The 23,957-nt window shown below is 39.1% G+C and overlaps 1 protein-coding gene across 1 annotated transcript in view; it reads right to left on the bottom strand.

Moving 5' to 3' along the window:
• LOC308140061 (netrin receptor UNC5D-like) overlaps positions 1-23,957 on the bottom strand; it is a gene marked incomplete at both ends in the record, with an annotated part of 187,675 nt that overhangs the window by 36,496 nt on the left and 127,222 nt on the right. Inside the window, 6 exons of the mRNA XM_080509720.1 lie at positions 929-961; positions 1,296-1,460; positions 4,849-5,016; positions 7,442-7,622; positions 21,303-21,406; positions 21,644-21,787. Of these exons, the coding sequence (XP_080365846.1) occupies positions 929-961; positions 1,296-1,460; positions 4,849-5,016; positions 7,442-7,622; positions 21,303-21,406; positions 21,644-21,787 (795 nt within the window). The remainder of the gene's footprint in view (positions 1-928; positions 962-1,295; positions 1,461-4,848; positions 5,017-7,441; positions 7,623-21,302; positions 21,407-21,643; positions 21,788-23,957) is intronic.

Below are 23,957 nucleotides of genomic sequence, written 5' to 3'. Positions count from 1 at the left end.
ACACATTTTCATGTGAAATAGCTTACCAGAAAATATTAATTTGACCTTCGATTTAACATTTATTTATGAGGATTCGTTGAGAAAAATGACACGAAGCAAGTCATGCTGGGTAACATCAGTCTGCTTCTCCAATCAATTGTTCTGTTGTCTATCTTCCAAAATCAACTTGTACTCACAACTTAGATGTTGTATTCTTGAATGAACAAATGTGAATATACAATGTCACACATACAAGATTCTCTTGCAGAAAAAGTAAAAGTAGCCTTCTTGTAGCTAGCAATGCCCTCTTTAGTAGTATTTGTAGATGTTTTCCATATAGGGGGCTGTGTTATTGTGTATTGTTTAGGGGTTTAGCGAAACTTGAAAACGCTTTGCCATAAATGGGGAAGCTTATTTCTCACTTCAGAAACACATTTCTCGAAACTGTTTCTGTAATAAAAGCGAAAGCTTGTGTCCGGGCAGTTTTTAACTGCAGAAGATGACAGCTCTGAGTGATGCGTTCAGGGGCATCACGTAACTCTGAACATGATACATGCTAATGTACTTCGGGGCTCACACAGTACCGAGGCTAGGAGTTAAGCTTGCTTAAAATATTGACTGATATATTCATTAGTGAGCTGGAACATGCATGTGCAACACACGGCACTGCGTAAATACAAAACACACGTTCCCTGTCATGGACTTGTGGCAGAATGCGGAAGTACACACTACCGAGGTTTCTGCACTGTGTCACAGAGAGACCTCGGCCCAGACGGTTGGGCAAAACGTCTTCAGCCAGAAAGAGCTTCCCAAAGAACCCTGAAATGCTGAACTTCTTATGGAGTATGAAGCGGCGTTGAGTTCTCAGACCATTTCTCTTACTCTAAAAAAAAGTATCATTATCTTGATAGTACTAAATAAGTGCTACATAAGCTCAGAAGAAACTCACCCTGTGGCTTCACATCATGGAGCAACTTCCGATCTGCATAGAAACAAAAGCATCATGATTTGAAAGTGACATTTTTGAACAATACAAGTATCCGCTGATTCAATTGCTACTTGAGTACGCATTTATGCCTGCGTCTACAAAAATCTGACGTATGCGGAGTGAAGTGGATGAATAATAAAGACGAATGAGGCTCGCGGTAATGAGCATGATTGTAATGATGATCATGATCTAGCCCACACTGCCAAAAATCATGAACAGTAAATCTATAATGACACAGTCCCTGAACACAACGGAACTGACACTAATGAGAGTAAACTATCTTCCTCTTATTGTTAACTGTTGGAGGGGGAAAGGAGGCGTTACTCACTCTGTGTGCAGAGGCCGCCGGTGCAGTTGTCTGCAGCCACCGCCACACCGTCGCACAGCCGCCCTCCATGCTTGGGCTCCGGAGCCGTGCACTCGCGGCTGCGCTGCCTGTCGCAGTCCGAACTGCACATTGACCACTCACTCCACTCTCCCCAGCCTCCGTCAACTGGAGAATCACACACAAGAGATTCCATTTCAACCATGCAAGACTGGCACACTTGCAGAGCAGCGGGTGGGTGAAAATCTGAATAAAATCATAGAAATAGTGTCAAAAATGCATTGATTCCATAGTAACTCGAACATTAATGAGGGGAAAAAAGCTTTCAAGGTGAGACTTGAACACATAATAAAAGTAAAAAGCCGTTCAGTTCCTTAGAAGGGCAGAAAATGTTGGACGGGATTTTAGATATAGCCGTATTGATAGTGTATTGATAGCGTTCCCACCCCGGTCGTGTGCGGGAGCCATGGCAGCTTCCAATAAAGGCAGCATCAGGAGGAGATTCCAAGTCTCTTCCTGTTGCCAGAGCAAAAATTGTTCTGACACAATCACATAATATTGTTTGCCTGAGTTACTGAACAGGACAAGGGAAAAAACCAAAAACAAACAAACAAAGCCATATCTATTATTGAATGAACACATTGGTCGACTAATCCCTTCAAAGCTAACAATAGTAAGCAATTAACAATAAGACAATACATGATTAAATGTAATAAACAGGCAGTGGTACATTCACTATAAGTTGATTCAATGAATAATTCTTTAACCCATTACAGTACACTATGATTACTGAAAATATCAACTTAAAGGCCCCAAGTTTTCCATTTCTCTTAATTATTTTTTTTTGTTTGTTCCCATTTCATGACTGAAGAATTGTCAACATTTTACAATATGAGAGTCCTTCTGCTCTTTTCAGTTTCTGATTTTACTGTTTATTTCATGGTACTGAGAAATTATTGTTTTAAACATGCGACATGCATCTAAATGTTCTATGTAATTGTATTGTTGTAAGAAAGTCCGAGGGACCCTCATAATAAAACCTATTCTCTGCTTCTTTCAAGTTTTGCGCATGAAGCAAAGAATTTAGTTTGAGAGCTGTGTATCACCTTTATTCATTGAATTCAAAGAGACTTCAAACTATAAATTGTAACTTATTTGATTTCCTCTCATTTATTAAACATCAAGTCACAAAAGTTTAAAAAAAATAAGCCAGTCTTCAAATACCTATCTCCCCTTGAGATACCTATAGGGTGGGAACACGAGAGATTGCCATACGAAGAGTTAAAGCACAGAGACCCGGCTCCTGCCACACTCTTCCTCTTTCCACCTTCAAGAGCCGTAAAAGTTACCTTCTTCCTGCTCACCTGAACAAAATCCAGCCCGTTTATGTTGGAGAAAGAATAAAGAATCCCTGAATGGGAGACGGTTGGCTTGCAGCAGATAATGTTTGGAGGAGTTCACTGTATTCCCCGATGAGTGTTTTCCTTTATGCTGTGCAGTGGTTGAAATCATAAATTTGGGGCTTGGGAGGAGCAGATTACGCAGCAGTTTCCATAACGAGAACAGCTACTCTTCTCTTCCTCTCACAACCAATTCTTTCACTGTTTAAAACTCCTGAGAGGGAGTCTTCTTTTTATCCTCTTCTCTTTACTTCCTGGACATTTTCCTGACATTTCTTTACGGTCCACTGCATTGGACTTCAGAGACCATCCACAGTTCGGCTGTACGACGCGCTCACGGACAAATATGATCGGTTGAAAGGAGACGACTGCTAACCGCCTTAAAGCTCATGCCAAGCTTTTGAGCCTGGCGCCCCCACGCCTTCAAAGTCAACAAGTTTAATTCCAGTTAATAAAATCAACTTTGAAACTCACCTGAATAATAAATCACAAATACAATTTTGTTGCCTTTACTTTCAGCCGCATTTACATTATTGCTGCGTCGTAAGGCTTTTCTCAGTGAACCTGCTCACATTGATGCATTCAAGGACATGCTGACATTCAAAATTCCTGCAGTGGGTTGCCAAACAGCAGGTTTCTTTTTTTGTTGTTGTTGTTGTAACGGGAATAGTTTTGTATTTTGGGAAATAAACACATTTGCTTTCCTGCTGAGAGCTAAATAAAAAGATCAATATCTCCCGATCTGTCTGTTAATTATGACGCTGGACCAGCCAGACTCGGATTAGTACACAGACTGCGAGCTGAAAGAAACGGCACACCGGGGCTGTGTCCGGTGGTGAGGAATGAAATAAATAACCAAGTTGTCATATCTCGGTTCAGTACAAAGACTGAAGTGCAGAAGCAGCAATTTGTGGTTAAATGGTGGTTTGTGTGCTATTTCCCAGCCAGCCACAGTTAAAAGACCCACACTTTACTCTGAGCCTTTTAAACCAATTAGCAGTGTCTGAGGTTCAAAAGCGATGGTTCAGTCTGAATGCTTTATTCTGTTTTTAACACAGCAGCTCCCATTACGCTATAAAATGTTTGGAAAAAGTGCACAACCCCCCCCCCAAAGGAAAAAAAAAACAAAAAAACAGTAGCCATGTCAGAACAAATGAAAAACATCCAAGTTCATAGATGACTTATAGTTACATATATGTTTTGTAATGTGCCAATGTATTTCACTGTATTGTAAATATTTGGAAAATACTGCACTGTGTTGGATTAGATAAGCGTTTGAAATAAACTGATTTAACCCATGTCAAGGTTGAAGGTGCAGTTTATTATTTTCATTCAAATCTATAAATATGTAATTGGAATGCAAAAAAATACACCATAAAATGAAGAAAGCATGATCAATCTGTTACCATTCATATTATATGTATATCACACTGTATTGTGATTGCATTGGATTTTATTGTATTGAACTATTGTATTGTCTGAGACTACAATATACAAGATATTAATCCATAAGATGAACTTATATATAAAAATTATGAAAATATGCTCATAATTAAATAAATAAATAGGACTATTGTGAATATGTGTCAATTCCAGCGCTTCCAGGAGGTGGCAGAAATAGCAACCTGATTGGATAGAATCAGCAAATAAGTATGATCATGTGCAAGTCTGTGATTGGCTGGGGTTTTTTTTGGGGCACATTTCTAACGTTTTGCAAAAGTGGAGCGAGCATGAAGGCAGAGTTGAGTGCCTACAGAGTGTTGATGTTGAGCGAGAAAGACGAAGTGAGCGAGTAGAACGGAGATCTGCAGGAGAGCAAATAATAAAGCCAAGTGAAAAACACCATGATTGTGCACTTATGTGGATAGTTGCAAACGCGAAGATATATTTTTTGAGTGCAGAATAGATTTTTGTTTACTCAGATTAAGTTTTTCTTTGCTCAAGTTTCTTTTTTTCAGTACTAAAAATTCCACACTGTGCGGCACCAATATGATTCCATAGAAATTGTTCATTTTCAGTGAGAGCGTTTAAAAATCAACATTAAAACTTTCTCAAACCAATCAACAAGTCTCAAATTGCAGAACTGCAACTGAAAGTACGACGCGTCGTTAAAACCACTGACGTCGGAAGCGCAGCCGCCGCGATGTTACTCTTACCTGGACACACTGTGTTACAGGTGCTCTTCTGCACCGACATGCCCTCGCAGAAGGCCCCTCCGTTCAGGGGGGCCGGATTGGTGCAGGTGCGCGAGCGCTTCTGAAGTCCTCGGCCACAGCGCACGTTACACGGGGACCAGTCCGTCCAGGACGACCAGCCTCCATTCACTGAAGAGGCGAGGAAGAAACAAAGTGTTTCCACACGTTTAAATCACTACGACAAGCGCAGCTTCACAAGGTTTATTCAGCAGTGACAATAACACCTGGCAGGATTTAAAAAAAAAAAAAAAAAAAAAAAAAAAAAAAAAAAGATCAGCGTCTTTCCTTCTGTCTGCTTACACATCCTGTGATTTGTTTCCAGAAATAATGCAGGGTGATTGACTAATCAGCTCATGTGCTGTCACAGGAAAGGATGAAATACTGCGACTCCATTACTGTACATCTGTCTCGGGCTATCGGGAATAGTCAGGCTGTCAGCGACTTCATTAGCATTATGGAAATTAATGATTGATGGGCCTCAGCAAAAGGGTGTCATGGAGAATCTGATGTAGTCCTGTGGTGGCGAAAAAAAGAAAAGTGAAAGTTAAAAAGAAGAGAAAGTAACTGAATGAGGGGTCAGTAAGATGAGAAGTGAAACACTATAATTAAGAAGGCTTTTTCTTTAACGTGAAAGGAGGTGGTGTCACTGTGACATGCCGATTTGGCTCTCCAAAAGGCTATACAAACACAGAGAACAGCATCTCCTGGCCAACAACAAGTATCACACGAGGCGTTTTAGTGCTGGATGATGAAAGCCGGGGAGTTGTGACAGCCCACGTCACAGCCTCTCCATCATTAATAATTGAGTTCTTCTAAATATTGTGTCCGTGTCTTCCTGTTTTAACACAAGGGATCATTAGCCCATTACCTGCTCATTAAAGTCGAGTGTGAAAAACGGCCACACACTGTGGCTGCCAGTGCTTTTTATATTAATGATTTCAGGGACTTTGCTCGAGGTGCCAATTTGACTCCACACCACTGTGGTGAAAACTGATATTTTTGATGCGAGGCAAGAAAGCTCCCTGACGTCGCTTTGATCAGGGATATATAAGACTTTTTTAGGCAGGATCCAACTTTGATATATTTCTTTTTGAAAAATGTGATATTTGATCTCGGGGATCACTGGAGTGCGGTAGTGAGATTTCACAATGCAAAACAAGCAGATTATGGTTTAATTTCTGGCGTTTTTTCTGTCAAGGGAGATTCCATGTTCTTCCTGGGTGTTCTGGCTTACACTCCAAATGCTTGTAATTGTAATTTTTATTAATGTGTGGCAGATCTGATTAATGCTTCTATTTCTAAAGCCAGAAGCAAACAAATCTGAAGTCCTGTAGGTATACCCAGACTGTTCAACCAGAATTATTCTATTTAAAACAGACTAAGACTTTAAACCTGATTTGTAGTCATATAACTGGTCTGGGCCTGGTTCTGTTAAAAAACAAATATTACTCCTAAAACTGGAAAATGAACACCCAGATCTGTCAACACATGCTGGACCCAGACCTTTTGTACTTTGTGGTTTTTAAACTCCACCAGGATTCTTTATACTGGCCTCATATTTTTTCAAAATGACCTGAATTCCTTGAACCAGACAAAAACTTTTCTAAAAAAAAACAAAAAACAAACTGTAGTAAAAACAGCAAGGAGAAAATGTGCTCTAACAAATAGCGACAGAAAGTTAAAGGATTTTTTTTTTTTAAAGGTCAATTTAAACAACATAATATGGCTGATTGTCTTTGTATGATGGTGCTAATGTCATTGGTACAGTGTTATTAGTACACTGGGTTAAATCTTGACGTTGCAATTTGTTGTGTAACAACCAATAATGTATAAATGACCAATAATGTAACCATTCTGGACCTTTCAAATGTAATGGAGCACATAATATAATATAATAATTTACTAATATTGTAATATGATATTCAAGCCATCATCATTATAGCAGCTGCCAGGCCAGTAATGTAATACATATATTGAATTGAAAAGCTTTCTTTGGTATGTTTTTGCAGTTTGCTAAAAAACACGTTTAGTGATTTGCATTTTCGTTATACTCATTTGATGAGGAAACATACTTGTGACTTTTTACATTAAAGGCAGGTTATTATGTTATTGGCTTTATTATATGCAAATGCAATTCTGTATCTTACATTATAAGCCATTATTACATTATTAGTTATGACCTTGTGTTTGCTGTAAAACTGAGCACAACCTTACTTAATATCAACATGTTAGGATTTGAACACAACTGATTATTTAAGTGGTATAGTCATCAAGTAGTTGGCACTCTTGAAAGAAAAAAAAAAAAATCTGTCCTTGGAATCTGTGTTCAGAACATTTTGTGTGGCGTTTGCGTCGTCTCTTTGTGTGTGTGTGTGGGTTTGTCTGGCTCCGACCCAAAATCCAAAGGCGTGTTTGTTTGATTCATTTGGGACACGAAAGTGTGTATTTATGATGTGATTTTCAGGGTGAACCTGAAACTTTATGTCGATGTTCAGTTGGGACTGTCTCCTGCTTCTTGTTTGTACAGAAGACGGCTGGATCACTGATATCTTACCATACACTATGACAGTGGCGGTGGCGCTGCGTCTCCTCGCCACGATGTTGCTGGCGGCGCACGTGTAATTTCCAGAGTCAGAGAGTCGAGCCTCTGCGATGATGAGATTATGGTCACCTCTTGTGCCGACCGAGCTCTCAGCGGTGGAGCTCAGAGGTTCCTCGTTCTTCAGCCACTCCACCTGAAAATGGCAGGACACACAGATTGATGTGGGAGTTAATGCATCCCAATATAGGACGCTTTGTAAATTTAGATTTTTTTTCTGTGAGATAGAAGGTAGTTGGTAATAAACACAGTTTTGAATAGCTTAAGGTAAAACATTGTACTGATCGATTGGTTAGTTTAACATGGGAATATTTAAAGGATAATCACATGAAACCAACAAAATGTTAAAATGGTTCCCTCTATGCTCGCTGATTGGCCAAAAGAAATTGCAGTGAATGGAAACACTGGTGGACACGGCCATTCTCACAACCCTTTCAAATGAAGGACCCGTTTACCGTACATGGAAATGTTTCCAGTGAAAAAAGATAATTTATGCTGTTTCACTTCAGAAAGTGTTGGTGTTTTAGGAATGAAACCACACACACATGCGCAGAGAGAAATATGCCATAAATCATCAATAATGACGACGAGTACGAAGTAGTTGGCTTTCTATTACGGGTGAGTCTCAAATATAAAACTACTGAAGCCTCAGGAGAATATGGAGGTGGGCATCGTTGATATTGTTCACACATGTTGAGATGCACATGCTGTTTCAATGTGAATTTTCCTCATTTTCCAATGTGAATCTTCCTAATTTTCCACAGAGATGCAGTTTGGGAGTGTTTTCAAAAAGTTCCACCTTGGGGGTCGTATTCAAAAAGCTGCATTTTCAAAGACCTTGAGCACAGGTGTTGTGTAATCGGACATCCAAAACGCAAACGTTTTCCATATCTACTTGAAAATAATGCGATGTAAAGGCAGTTGTCAGGTTTATCTGCTCTAGACTGTATAAAATCTGTCTTATAATGGCTTCACTTGACATCAACCCCCCCCATGTGACCTCCGATGCTTCACTAAAAGGGAGCGGGACCATAAGTTGTCAAACACAGTGTTTGAGAGACGTTTTGATCCCGTATTGTAATTTGTGCTGCTGTTTGTCATTCAGGCTGTCCTCGCTAATACAAATGGAGCCGACAAAATAACAGAAACAACAGTCAGACCCACATTCTGATTGCAAGATTGGGGGGGTGTTGAAAAAAAAAAAAGTACAACATGGCTGACAACCCCTCAGAGGGAGTGATACAGAAGGTAGGTCACATCCTCCACCGTTACCAATTCAGTGGCCGTGTAGTGAGTCAAAGTAATAAGGAATTACAAAATAAAGGACACTCTGTTGATGCTCCTCTTCTCGCATGACTGGCCCCGTAAATTGCTATTAATGTGCCACGAGCTTGAGCTTTTCATTGAGAGAGACGAGTCGGGGCAACGGGAGTAGGAGGGGGGGTGATTTATGGTGGTGTGTTTGAGGATTAAAAACTCCGCCCCACTGGGAGTGCTGTGCGTGCGTGCGTGCGTGCGTGTGCGTGCGTGCGTGTGTGTGTGTGTGTGTCCATTTGCCAAGGGAACAAAATAAGAACCAGCAAACGCAGAGATTGCTTTGCTCTTTCACGGCGCCCTGGATGAAAATATTGAGCAGGAAAATCAATAAATCAGGAGTCATGTTGTCACAAGCGTTTTTTTGTTCCTTTTGATGACCTGAGAAGTCTTTCATTTTTTGGCTTTAATTTAACCTTTTTTCTCTCTCTCTCTCTCTTTTTTTTTTTTATTATCCCAGCAATTGCCACCACGGCTTTCAGAAAGTAAGAATCAGCCACAGTGGTGGGCCGCATTAGTCCTTCTTATCTGTTCTTCCTCTATAATTTACTTTTTCAGTATTTCTCAGATTCAATATCAAATCAACCGACGTGTTTTTCATAGTCTGAGAAGTGAGAGTAAAATTCTATTTTATTCACATCACAAAGTCTTTCTTTTATTGTCGATCATATTTTTGAATTTCTTTCATCTTATTTCAGACAGAGTAAAGAAAAATGTATTTCCCTGAATTTTTCCACATTATATTCCTCGTGAATTGAAACTTAACCTCCGGCCCTTTGTTCTTGTATTCAGATGGGATTCATGTTTGTAGAGAGGTGCTGAAATAGAACTTGACAGGCACCAATATTTAACCATAATGCTGTGTAAATTGAATATATTTCAACATTTAGGTGGTAATATGTCACTTTAGGAAACATGAAGTACACCTAAACGCCTTGCCTGAAGCTAAAACCTTTACATGGGCCACACAGTGCCACATGAAACATTTGTTCAATGACAAAGCTAATTTCTATCACGAAACAAAGTAAAATAATGACACTGATAAGTGTGCCAGTGCTGTCGATTTTTTCCATTAATGTAATATTAAACAAATACAGAAAAAAATCTTTTTTTCATTTGCAGCACCTCTACACGATACAGATGGAAGAAACTTAATACTTTGGATTAAATCATTGTTACTAATGAGCCTGTCCATCGCTACAGGAGATATAACACTATAAATGACATTATTTTCCCAGAGATGTAGGAACTGTTACCTCAAATAAGCTCCAAATAAACCAGAAATTGAAATCAAGACTTTACAATATTAGATTTTTGGCACATTTTTCATACCGTATCCACATTACTCAACTAACACTCAGCTGCACGCACAAGTGTAATGATTAAACTTTAAAAAACATTTTTGCTCCGTGGTGACAATGAAAATCCGGTTTCAATCAGATCAAAAAAATCATCTATGAGCGGACGATCACCACATGATAACGCTGCTGTCCAATGTGGCAATTCAGAGCAATCTTTGTTGTATATTCTTCCACACTCAACCTCGGGAGTTAATGCTTGTATTAAACCAAAAACAAATTCTTATGGAATTGCAATTTCGAGGCCAAGCTGTCATTAGCTAGCTGGAAAAGTAACCAATTACCAGTTTCCAGTTTTTTCCTTAATTAATGTATAGTATTAAAAAACAAAGCAGTATTTAACCTGGCATGTCGTGATACTCGCTGAAGATAAACGGGGGGATAAACATCTCTCTTGAAACTACTTCTATCACACAGGCCTCCCAGGAGTGAGAAAATCTCAAACTGTTCATTGTACTTCACTCATTTGGCAAAAGGCAAATGTGCCATTTGACTAATATTATATCAACAAACTTGAGAGGCGCTGGCACACATTGTGGAGCCGCTCTGCCACAGTTTGAAGATTCAAGGATTTGTTTATTTGGTTTTGTGTTGGATTTTTTTAACCTGCCTGATTCTGTTGCTTCTTAAAAACAGAGTTTCACTTATTGAGCACTTATTGTATGGAGATAACATAATAGGATTAACAAAATGAGGATCATAAGCAGTGCTAACTTTCAAAGCAAATCTGATGTTTCAGGATTTGCATTTGTAATATGAGAGCATGGAAATAACATGTGCACAGTATACACCTGCCCGTGAAAAAAACTTTAGTAAAGCATGGATAGGAAAAAGCAACAGTATGCAAATGTGAGTGATATATCATCACGGTATATTCTAGCTCAAATATATATAGTACACATACGAAAGAAACATATTTTTTGTGAATATTTATATTGAGATTCAAGTATTTTGTCATCACAACAGGGTTTAAGACGATCTTTCCAGTTCAGTGCAATGAATAACAATGAGGGAACGAGTTGTATTACTTTTTCAAACAAGTTTTTTTTTTAACAGAAGTTTTTCAATAGGTGCTATTTTTTCTGCTTCTTTCTAAATGCTTTCATTTCCTAAGCTACAACCTTTTCAAGTACTGAGTCTATTCTTCTCATGCGCAGCTACAATAACAATACGCTGGGCCATGGACATTTCTAAAACATAGATGACCGACACTCAGAAACGTCCTTGAGCATCTCCCAAAAAAAACCTTTTCCAAATGACACCTGACCAACACTTCATATTGTCCTTCAATGCTACTCAGAGGGTCCAACTGCTGCTTCTGCTCAGTGAGCTGTTCATCCCAAACACCACCAAAAACATAAAAACCCTCCCAGAAAAAGCCCGACTGTTAGTGTGTAATGTGATGTTGATGCTGATATGCTCATGCAAAGTCACACCATTAAGGCAGGTAGACCGTAATTTGTTCTATTGCCAGCTAATCTTACATATTACCTATTTTTCTCAGTGTTTTAATTGGTATTGTCAACTCTGAAAGTAGGTCAGTGCACATATACTGTTGTCAACTTCAAACAACTTGAAACTTTGCATGCGATACACAAATTCACACCAGGACTCAGAGGTTTCTTCATCAACATGACTTTGATTGAAGTTATTATGATTCCAACAAATTCCAAACTTTCCAACTGTACAAGACACTTTCAATTAAAAAAAAAACAAACAAACTTCACCAAAACCCATTTTCAATCATCATGTAAAGAACTTCTACAACCTCTCCAATGAAGAAAGCAAATATGGAAAAAATACACGCATTTGCAAGTTAAAGAATGAAACAAACGGCACACTACAGCAAACCTACTCCAGGAAACCTTCTAGCCTTTTGCGATTTCACAGTTGTAACCTCCCAAATTTGTCAACAGCATCTATAAACATTTGAACTTGTAGTATTTTTACAAGTGACGGACATCGGATACGAGTCTTGATATGAAGCTAAAATATATGCGTTGATTATTTTGTACAGTAGAAGCCTCAGCTCTGTGTTTCTCCTTTGCTGATCAGAGATAAATTCAATCGCAAACTGATTAACATCTTTTATTTGGCTTTATTGAATTAGCTGGTGCTGGTGTCCAAAAGCAGTTTAAAACAACACAATACATATAATCCCATGTTACTCTGTTATTTAACTTCTTTAATACTGATTTAAAGGCAAATGCACAATTAAATAGAATCTGTCTGTCTGTCTTGCGTCACACTGTTAATCACGTTCACAAAATCACACATGACGGAGGTGCTTGACCGCTAATCTGTGGATCAAAGTCTGTGATATAAGGACCGGGTGAGACGTGACCCACCACAGCCGCCTCTTATTCTATCTATTATGTTATAAATTAAGTTATAAATCAATATAAACAGAAATAACCCACTTTTTGAAGGATGGATTTGAAAGAAGTTGAAAAACACATTTTACTTTGTTCAATCACACGTTTGTTGGTAACGCCACAGTGAAGGAGGACACGCACTGTTTTATGTCTACACACTGCATTTATATAGACAACAACTTTAAAATCCATTCTCTTTAGTTTTTGTATTGATAACTAGTGAGTTGTGTTTGGGTGTCGACATATCGATTACCGCGGCATCAATTTGCCCTGCAGTGAGGATCACTCACTCTCCATTTTTTTCCCCCAATATCAATGAATTGTTAAGGATGTTTTGTGCCTCAGAAAATGACTCATTTGTGCTCTTAAGAAGAAGAAAAAAAAAAAAAAGCACTGCGAGTGTTTGTGTTTTCACAGACAAGGACGAGGAGCTTCAGCAGCTGCAATCCCAGAAGAAAACCTGCTTTAATTATGAGACGCAGCTTTTGAATCACAATTAATGAAGGCTGGGAAAATAACAATTGTTCAAGGGGAACGCACACCTAACATTGAATTTGGTAACTGTGGATTTGTTTGATGTGTGTAAACACTATTAGAAATGGGCATTTGAGCTCAGTGAGAAAAAAAAGGTTAAGCAAAAGCACCAGAAGTGTAAAGACGTGGCTTAATTAAACTATTAAACAGCAGTTGTGGTGCTCTTCAATATAACTAACTGAATAATCATCCCCGGAGTCTCTCTATAATCACAGTTGAATTTATGTGAATTCACTTATCTCAGGGAGCTTTTAAGATCGGTTTGTGTTGCGTTTGGTTTTTATCGAGCCTCACGCTTCTTTCCTTTGATTAGTCCATCTTATTCTTCGCACCCCCCCCCTTCTAACTTGTTTCCAGTGTTCACTGCAGGATGCCTATAATCCTGGAGCGCGATATGCATTCGGCGGCGGTCCTCGAGTCTCCCCTTCAGGGAGAAACGCGATAGAGAGATGCACATGCTGATGAGGAGGCAGGGACAGGACAGACTCAAATGAGGCTGATAAGCCAGAGCCTGGGGACGACAAGAAACGGATTTGCTTAATTGGTAAATTTGTTCCACTTAGATAGCAGCAAGCAGTGTTGAACCACACCACACCTCATCCAGCGGGGGCCAGGTCTTACGGGAGCATATGTCCGGGGTGGGCATGTTGACCACTGAGCAGCAGTTACGCTGGTGAGACGCACTAACCTTTGTCTCTCTCTTTTCCAGGAAGAAGAGAGGGAGCAAATCAAGAACTGACACATTAGAGGTAGCATTAACAGTCTGCGGGGGGTCTTTAAACTAATGACGGGTTTATGAGTAACTGGGAAGTTGTAAAATACGGAGTTCTCAGTAAGAATAATCCATCATCGCACTGTCAGATCAGGATAATTACCCAGGGAAGCACGAGCAGCATTCTGTGCTGCCTTATCCTGTTCAGGAGAGCAGAAGACTATTAGTGAAAGAGAGGGTACACCCTGGACAGGTTGTCAGTCCATTCCATTAAAAAAACCCACAAAGACTTTCACTCGTTTGGGAAATTTAGAGTCACTAATATCACTCAATTTATGTTTTTGGACTGGAATACCAAGGGAAAATATACCTTATACCAAAGCGCGGTGCCATCCATAGCTTAACTTCACGAGTCCGTCGGGTTTCTCTGTGGAGCGGGCCGAGACACTCGATTCTTCTTAAAGCAGACGTACTGACCTACATTTACAGTCATTTAAATGAGAAGTGAAGGCGACATGGAGACGATTACAAAGCGGTGGGTTTTGTTCCATCTGATTCAATTAAAGTTGAGTTTCATTAACAGGCGTTCTGCTACCCCCACTGCCGCCGCCCCTTCGTGCCTGTATCTTGTCCGCCTTCCCTCAGTCATGTATGGCCTTTTCTCAATGCAACAGCAACTTTCATGAAATCACATTAAACAAATGAGCCTTCCAATTCTGACAGCAACATATTCCGGAGGCGGGAGGGTGGCTAAACCCTTGTCGTGTCCTTGGTTTATCTCCACACCGTCTCTGGAAATGTTATGTTTATAACTGAATAATTACATTTTAAGCACTTCAAATGACTTTGGATGTGAGGCTTGATGATTAATTGCACTTGGTATGGAATAGCAGGGTGGTTATTATGGAGCTAATGATTGTAAACTTTTTTTTTTTTCCCTCCCGCCCCTGAAGTTACTGTGGAACATTTTTTTCAATGCGCCAGTAAACTTTTAGCCTTGCAAAGCCAATTTACACCTCGGTCATTAAGAGCTGGCATAGCTGAGTGGGTATTTTACTGGCTGTCACTTTAAGTAGGCTTGTATAAAAGAGGTGTAAACAGTTTCCTCCTCGAGTCAGACTGACGTGAACACTTCCTACATGCTGGATAAACTAATCACCTTCCTTATTGTGATAAACACATTTTTCTCAGGTTCTCACTTATTTTTCAGGGAGGAAAATTGGCCACGCAGCTCCACAATCATGAGATATAAGCACAGAGTTCATGAGGTTTGAAAGTTTCATTATTTATTTTTACTCCATCACCGAGTACGCTTCCTATAATTTCCTGTCATATTTACGTCTCAGCAACTGATTATTTTCTGATGGTTCTCTATTAGATTTCTTAAATCAATCATGCAGATAATATTGACATATTGTGACTGATGTTTAAACACTGAAATGAAATAATGTATAAATTATATGTGTGTTCTTAGGAACTTCCCATTTATGAAATGTGTTGCAAATAGTCTTGTTTGATCCTGTGACAAAATAAATGGGTAAATACTTCAGTCACGTTTTCTATATTGTCTATCTCAAAATGTGCCATTTGTTATTTGTTTTTAATATCAACACCGCCTCCCCATGTCTACTGCTGGTACAACACCTGGTTCGTATGTGTCGGCTTCAAGGCGACAAATAAAAATATGAACAAAATGAACAGAGAGTAGAGATATAAAGGCTTGTGTGTGACAGTAAGTATATCCAATGTTAAACATGAATCAGTCTTAAATCGGCTGTCATGGACGGAATGACACTGAGTATATATATATATATATATATATACAGCTTTGTGTTTACAGTACGGCACTGGAAAACTATACTAAAGTTAATTTCAAAGGCACTTTCAAGTGAAAACTGAAAACTTTAATTTAATTTTGGCTGTTTGTTATCACAACACAGTAATCGTTAAAAACATCTCCCAAGGTGGAACCGTTTGAAAATGCTCCAACTCGCATCACAAAACATAATCTATTGTGCTGATTGACTGTGTGGAAGTCGACTAAGTAATTTTATACAATATTTGAGCATAAATCAACACAACTATTTAAAGGGGTGATATCACAACAATAAATAGGTTTCAAAAAATTCAAACAAACAAAAAAGTTACACATTGTTTTTGTAGGAGACATGCTTTTGTGGGAATAGCAGATTGGCGTTTGATTCATTGCTAACTTTTACTCTCACAACAAAGAAACACACATTTCTGTACTTTGTTTGAAATTCGGGAATATCAACTTAAATTTTAGCTCAGTTGTAAGAAAAATAAAGAGATGTATGTTTTTTTTGCCCCTTTCTGCTTCAATAAAAGCAGATGATCTTACTGAACATTAGAGTGTATAGAAATGTGTATTGTAAAAATCGAGGTCTATAAAAAAGAGAAGCCAGTTTAAACTCTTGTCACCAATAAACCGGAGCGGGCTTTAAGCTGTTTTACTATGATCCATTCTCCGTGGTCTGACTTGGAATGTGCGCAGATTATTGCCTCTATCACTGCTGGGACAGATAATATGGCATTCTCTGATTTTCATTAACATCCAACACAGCAGCCCAATAAACTCCCGGGTGGCTTAGCCACGGCAAGATGCGGATAAAGTTCTTCCCTCTCTCTCACTGTTAGCGTGTCGCCTCTGAGAACGCGAACAGAGCAGCAACATAAGGGGATTTCAAGCTGTAAACTGGGCTGTTTGTGTGTTAAAACAGCACACAGAGTTGGACCCCATTTCATTTGCATCATGTCAACTGAGCGTCGTGAACTGAGCTACAAAAATTAAGTGTTCGTATCACTTCAACAGTATTAATTCTCATCAGACTAAGAAAGGTTAAAAAAAATAAATAAACAGCCATCAGAACCAAAATAAATATGCGTCAGAATACAAATAGAGTTTAGCAGATCACACAGCGTCGTGACCTCAATTCCTTGAAACTGGAAATGTAGCCGAGCTTCAGCTTCTCCCCGAGCCAAATTTCACAGTGTTAGTTGCAAAAAAAAAAAAAAAAAGGATTTAACCTCTCAGCAATGCCTAAAGTCATAAAAAAAAAGAGCAAAGTCACATCTCAAACTCTAGATACTTCTATTTATTTATTAATTTTTTTGGGGGGGAGGTGCCAGTCCGACTTGAGGGAGCTGGATTTGTCGCTGCATTATTTACTAATACCATTCTCTTTGTTAGCCGGAGTCACATTAATGAATGCATGAGGAGTTGCCTATTTGATGACCACAATGCATCGGGGAGACTCGTGGTACACCGATGCTCCATTTGTGTGAGCTGAATCATTCATCAAACGCACACAGGCGCACACACAAAGGCACGGTTTTAGGTGCATTATGTGTGCCACAGAGTTCTTTGTCACCATTAAGGGGTTCAAAAGCCCAATCCACATCTTTTGGGTGACCCTTTTATTTAGCCGGCATTGCGGAAAATAACAATGCGGCATGCTGAAGAAAAAATATTTAGCCTCAAGTCAACAGGATGAGGCACACTGAATACACCTTACAATTAGACACTGTGAGTCTGCAAACATCAGCAGATACATATTTATTGATTCTGAAGTTTGCAGTTATCTTTGGCAGTCTGTTTTTTTTTGGTTGTTTTTTTAATCGAACAGTATCTGTTTCAGATCATGTGGGTGGTATGATGATATAGTTGTAAAATCCATATATAGCGATAAGGGACCTGATTTGAACCTGTTTTGAGAGCCATTCTGTGAGGAGTTTGCATGTTCTCTCTGTGTGTGTATGCCACCTTTCTTGGTATTTTGGCTTTCGGAAACAATCCAAACACAAAACAACCTGTAGATTTACTCGATGATAAATAAAGTGCTTCGAAAAATACTATTCATGAAATTTTTTTCCATATTTATTTGACACAATCGCTTGTTTAATGCTTAGACTTTTATGATAAGTGATAAGCCCTCAGTAGGTAGCCTATCTGATATCTATTGTTTACATGCTTGCAGCAGTCTATTATTTATGATGTGGTATCCAGTTTGAATGGATGGCATGGTATCGTCGTGGTGAGCTCTGCCACCTCATAGCGAGACATGTCCTTGTTAAAAACCTGTTGGCTGCCTCTGGATTTCTCCTGCTATCATTGGCATGCTTTCTAAGTTCATCTGGGACTTTCATCTGCTGTAGGTGTGAATGTGTGAAGGTGTGATTGTCTTTTGGTGTTAGCTCTGTAATACACAGGATGCAACCATATTCACACAGTCAGCTGTGATCGGCTGCTGCTGCTGCTCCGCATGACTCGAACTTGGATGAAGCAGGTGCTGAAAACAGTGGGAAGGATGTTCACTTGAACTGAAAAAAAGCGATATAATATGATGACAAGAAAAGTCATTTTGTCTTGCAGTAAACATTTTATAATTTATTTATTCTGGCAGTTTGATGCATCCCACAGGGAATGGTGTCTTTCCATCCTACACTTTCTACTTATACTATTTCAACTTTCACTACATTGCTACAACCGACATTGGTAGTTATGACTATGTTTTGATTCTTTCTTTATTTCATTGGGTCCTGTCTTTAGCAACACACCATACTTTTGCATTAGAAACTAAGGCGAGATAAAGTCTTGAGATATAAAACCAATGTCTCTTAAAACAAAACAGAAATTTTGAAATCTATCTCTATTGAATTATTTTCTTGAAGTGCAGTTTCAATTCAAAAAAATATTCCAAACAAGGCAGCACATTTTGTCTGGCATTAAGTAAATGTATCTCCTATATGTGCCTATTTATTACTAAAAAGGCAGGGAAGCATGCGAAATGAGCTGGCTAGCTAATGATAATACAGTTCTCAGGACTCTATTTATTGTAAATACTGTAAGTGAGCATGAAAACAGTCATCAGAGGATTAGACACAGCAAAAAAGAGTAAACACTTGAATAATCACTCCGGCAAACAGTATTACCTTTGCAGCTCTGAATTGCAGCAGCCATGCAAGCTCACGCAGAGCAATGCTAATTGGTCTTTGCATTATAGGCGACTTCAGCTTAAAAACCGTGAAACCACAATCACAATGCCAGCTGTAGTGTGGCATAATGATAATTAAATATATAAATGAATTATTCTGAATTACTAATTTTCTACTTATCTACACATTGTCATGAAAATCAACAGACCCGTAAGTCCTGCAGTAAATCCCATTTTAGGATTCCTTTATTATTGCGATACAAAGGTGTGGATCAGAATTCACAGTGATTTTTAAGGTGGATTTCTTTGTTAAGTTTTAATTTGTGTGATTTACAAAACCCAGCTTTAAATCAGCTTATTCAGGATGACCTCATTTACTTCTTTTCAATAAAATCAGTTTGCCTGATCACATTGTACAAATATAGAAATGTATTGTAAGTTCACACGCAACTACTGCAAGTCCACTTAAAGTGAAGCTCTCTCTCCCGGTTTATCTGCAGAGTTCTTTAAAATCAAAACTTTGAATGGTTTGACAACAAATACTTTACTGTGAAGGTTTCGATCTTAAACTGATGGATTGGAGGGTAAAGGAAAAACTTCAAGAGGTAGTCGGTGATACTCTGTAAGTCAGAGGACACATTAATCAAATATTCTACCTTAAAAAAGTTTTGTTTTACTGAAAATCTGTCTTCCATTTTGAAAGATGAGATCACTGAGAGCAGATCTTCAAACTCTTTATCTCTGTCATTCTTGTTGTGAAACATCAAACAGGAATCCAGAAAAGTCAATACCGGTAGTTCAAATATAAAACAAGTGGCATGCAGGATTCTTACTGATGTACTGTATATAACGTGAAAATATGAACATATTTTTTTGAATGTTATATATTTGTTCTTGTATACCACATTTTGTCTTCTGTCTATCGATTGATATGATAAAATGTGATCCACCATTTGACAGCTTCTGCTTGCGATAGCATTACACTTCTCAAAACTTTCTTACATACAGAGTAGATCCAGGGAAGAATTCAATTCCATTTTATCAGCCTGTGAGTCAAAATAACCAACTACAGAAAGGACTTGTCAAATCCTGGCACATAAACATATGTAAATCATCCATTTAGGAGCAGATATAAGCACTGATCAGTCATATTATGGATGTGCTAAGAGCTCAATTTACATTGATAGCAGGCTTGTTATGCACTCGAAATAGGAATGTAAAGGAGATCTAACAAAAACACTCACTTGTGATCCAGACTCAATGATGCAGTTAAAAAAAAAGAGGAAACCATACAACATAGTTCTTGAATAGTTGGAACTCTCTCCTTCTGTCGAGCTTGTAGCCTGTTTTGTTAAATAGTCAGCTGGGATTGGCTGCAGCACCCCAAGACCCCAAGTTGGATGAATTGGTGTGAAGATGCACCTTGAGATTTCTGAACCATCCTGACATGATAACTATAATCAACTTTAAGGAAGAAACAAGTAGCATATGAAATATATTATATCTGGTCTATATTTATGGCTTCATATCAGATCCAATGTGTTTGAAAAAAAAATCAAAACGGATGGGAAATGGGTCATGATCACAATCACCCACAGTATGGAATGCAATTAAAAAGTTTGACTTGTAGAGTGTGTACATGATATACAAGGGTTTTCACTGATGTAAACAAAAGCTCTCCCCATTATCACCACAAAGGATTTATAACTCATTAGAAAGCGTATGTAAAGGACTGTCAGTCTATTTGGCCATAATAGCAGGGGGTTCCGGTCCTGTGCTTTGAAATTCCCCGCTCTGACTGTCATTTTGTTTACGAATAGATCACAGACTGTGCCTTTAAGTAAATGCAAAGCTTCAGATGCTTGGGCACACAGGCTTTGATATTGACATATCTGTCGACTGAGCCTCCACATGAAGGCACACAACATCAGAGCCGCAGCGCAACACACCACTCAACAGGACTGTCCATGAGAGCCTCATTTTGTATTCATAGTGAAAATTAAAATGGCAATGACAGACGCTCTTGTGCGCGTGCACACACACACACACACACACACACACACACACACACACACACACACACACACACACACACACACACACACACACACACACACACACACACACACACACACACACACACACACACACACACACACACACACACACACACAGCAAGAGAATGATAGCGAGAGCAAAATGAATACATGGCATCAAAATAAGTCACAGCCATGCATCCTTTTACCTGAGGACATAGCACACAGAAGACATAGCGATGCATATAGATGGATATTACTCCCAGCGTATGAGTGATGGCTCCAACTCCAACACAGTAACTCTGGCAAACTAAACAAATAGTGGCTTCAGCTCATCAACTGCCGCTCTGATTTATACAAAAACTGAAAGGGGAAACGTGCCGATGTGCCTTTGATTTGGTACAGCTGGAGAGCAACAAAACAATGCATCACGGAAACAGAGCCGCGCTGCGAGCGAACCAGACAGATGACGGCTGCTCTCCAGGCAAAACAGGAGAAAATGTTCCATGTTTGAAGTGCAAGGAGCCCTCACCTCAGCCACGGGCACTCCCTCTGGGGGACGGCAGTGCAACACAATCATGCCATTCAGAGGCACCTCGGTGCCTTGGGGGTCCTGCTCAAAGTTCTTCCTCAGGTCTGTGGAGCAGAATAAACAGTCTGGATTAAAGAACACACACAATAGCATGAAGGGAGGGATCAAACATGCACATTACAAGTCACGTTGTTTCACGCGTGACCTTTTCTGCCCGCACTGAACACACGTGGACACGGAGGAGAACGCTCCTGCAAAATCACACCTCCACTTTGAAGGAGGGTAACCTTTTCAAAGAAAGTCAGGCCAGGCTGCTATCAGAGTGACGCCGAGTTGCTTACAGGCGATGCGGACGGTTGCCTTGCGGCTCTTGGAGGTTCCCAGGTGACTCCAGGCGACGCACAGACACCAGTAATCCTCGGGGCCGTGAAAGTCCTCCACCTGCTGACGTGACACGTTGATCATCACCTCGCGGATCTTCAGCCCTGACAAACAGACACACACACACAAAAAAAACAAAGGATTGCTCAGATTAGCTCTCATTATGTGGCAGGGATGATCAATCAAAGAGATGGAGATTTGTTGGGACAAGATGATGAGTGAATTTTGAATCTGATACGATTATCAGCTGTAAACAGATCTGCCGCTTGCCCGGAGGAGACGGCTGAAAGAATGCGTGTCAAGCCAAATAAATTTCACAGATTTTGTTTGGACAACAAATTAAGCTGGGTTACTTTCTTCTGACATAAATTCATGGGGCTGACCGCATTGTTGGGTTTATTAATATGTCTGTCATGATTTGTCTTTCGATCATTTTTTTTTTTTTTTTAAGTCTCAGTTGGGTTTTTGTCCTTGTGAAAACTTGTTAGTGAGTCTTCATATCTCCTCTCGGTGTGTGTAGTGCGTAATCAATTTCACACAAGTGACACTAAATGTCTTAGCATAAACAGAGGAGGAACACATTAGCTTTGTATTGTTTCGTATTGTTCTGTTATTTTTCTTTGAATACTATTAAAAAAAAAAAAATGCATTTGATTTCAGGTAGAAGAGAGATTGTGCCAATCCAGTGTAATCAAATACCACGTTTTTGACAATCAAATCATGCCGCAGAACTTTGACTTGATGCCATGCAGTTCATTCTTTACAATCTGTGTGTTTTGCCTGTGATGCAGCCTGTAATGATCCAGGCCTGAAATGAGCATTTTCCAAGACAACTGATGGGAATTTAAAAGCCCAGCATTTCAATTATTCCAGACCATGTAAAAAAAAGATGACAGGCTCGGACCATTAATGTATAATAGGAGAGCTTTATTGGGTATCTAGGAAATTGCAGCTTTCACCCAGCGAACATAATTTCTGCCTCACCCTGCAGAAACCTGCATTTTAAACTTGCCGACAGATTTATTAGTATGTGGATGCAACGTTAAGATCGGCTAATGTTTGGTGTCTGGTGTCCAAACCTGCCGCATCCTCCCACAGCATGCAAATATTCTTGCACAGTGGGAAGTGGAGATGTACTATAGCAAAAAACTCACCCAAAGGAAGAAAACCAGTACGATGGTCTATGAATAGTTTTTTTTAGGGGTGAAAGCAGCAACACAAGCAAACAGTGTCATGTCTTACTGTAATATTATGACTGTGATTTTATTTGATGGTAGCATCAAATGATTTTATGATGAAACCTTTGTGTAGGGCACTTTTGTTTGTTTTAAATGTGATCTATAAATAAACTCACTTGAGTGTAACCAGAGTGTCTTTTTCCACAAACCGAAAATTATTTTCAATCGTTTCTAAAATGGCTCATATTTTGAACATGCAAATAGAAAGTTGTTTCATATCTGCATAGAGCAGCTGATGTACTTCCAAGGCAGGTTGTCAATTTCAGGCTATGTAACTGGAAGTTTCAGTTTTGCTCAAGTTTGATGACATCGAAACCACCATATTTGGTGCAATACAGATCTGATGCAGTTAAAAAAAAATTCTATAATCAGGACAACAGTCTTCATTGCAGGAGAAAAGACAGTTACAATGAATGACTACACAATAATTGGTGTTAATGATCTAATGAAAGCACTGCTGATCCAACGAGGAGGAACACAAGAGTGCAGGTGTTTTTTTAGTTTATTTTAAAGGTATACTACTTCTTCACTGTGCAGCTTAATGCACTTTCATGCCGCTTTCGTTAAAAAAGACTTCAGGCATCTCTTTGGTGTGTCTTAATGGAAATGGAACACTAGTTGGTGCGCAATCAACTCCAACAGGTGCATCTAAGCCTGATCTGATTCTATAGAAAATAGAGATGCGGCAGTAAAAAATAAATACATGATCAAGTTTTGTCACGCTACATGATGCCAACCATTACAATCAGCATTAATTGTTCTCTCTTGGACCTCTATAAATGATCCATCCATCCACCTCAACCTACTTCCACTGAGTTTCTAGTTGGCATGCTATATAATTTCACCTACCTTTTGTTTGTTTTTGCCAGTCACATAAAATTATAGGGACATTTTTACAAAAGATGTTTTGTTGTCAATTGATGCCACTTTCTCATTTGGAAAGTGATTGACAATCTGTCCTCTATTATGATCCACAAAGCAGTTCATAGAAATATAAAAACATTTACACAACTTGAAGAAAATTCCATCTTGTAAT

Source organism: Blennius ocellaris (assembly GCF_963422515.1).
Source record: "Blennius ocellaris genome assembly, chromosome: 15".
NCBI lineage: Eukaryota > Metazoa > Chordata > Actinopteri > Blenniiformes > Blenniidae > Blennius > Blennius ocellaris.
This window is presented reverse-complemented; position numbering and strand designations above follow the sequence as displayed.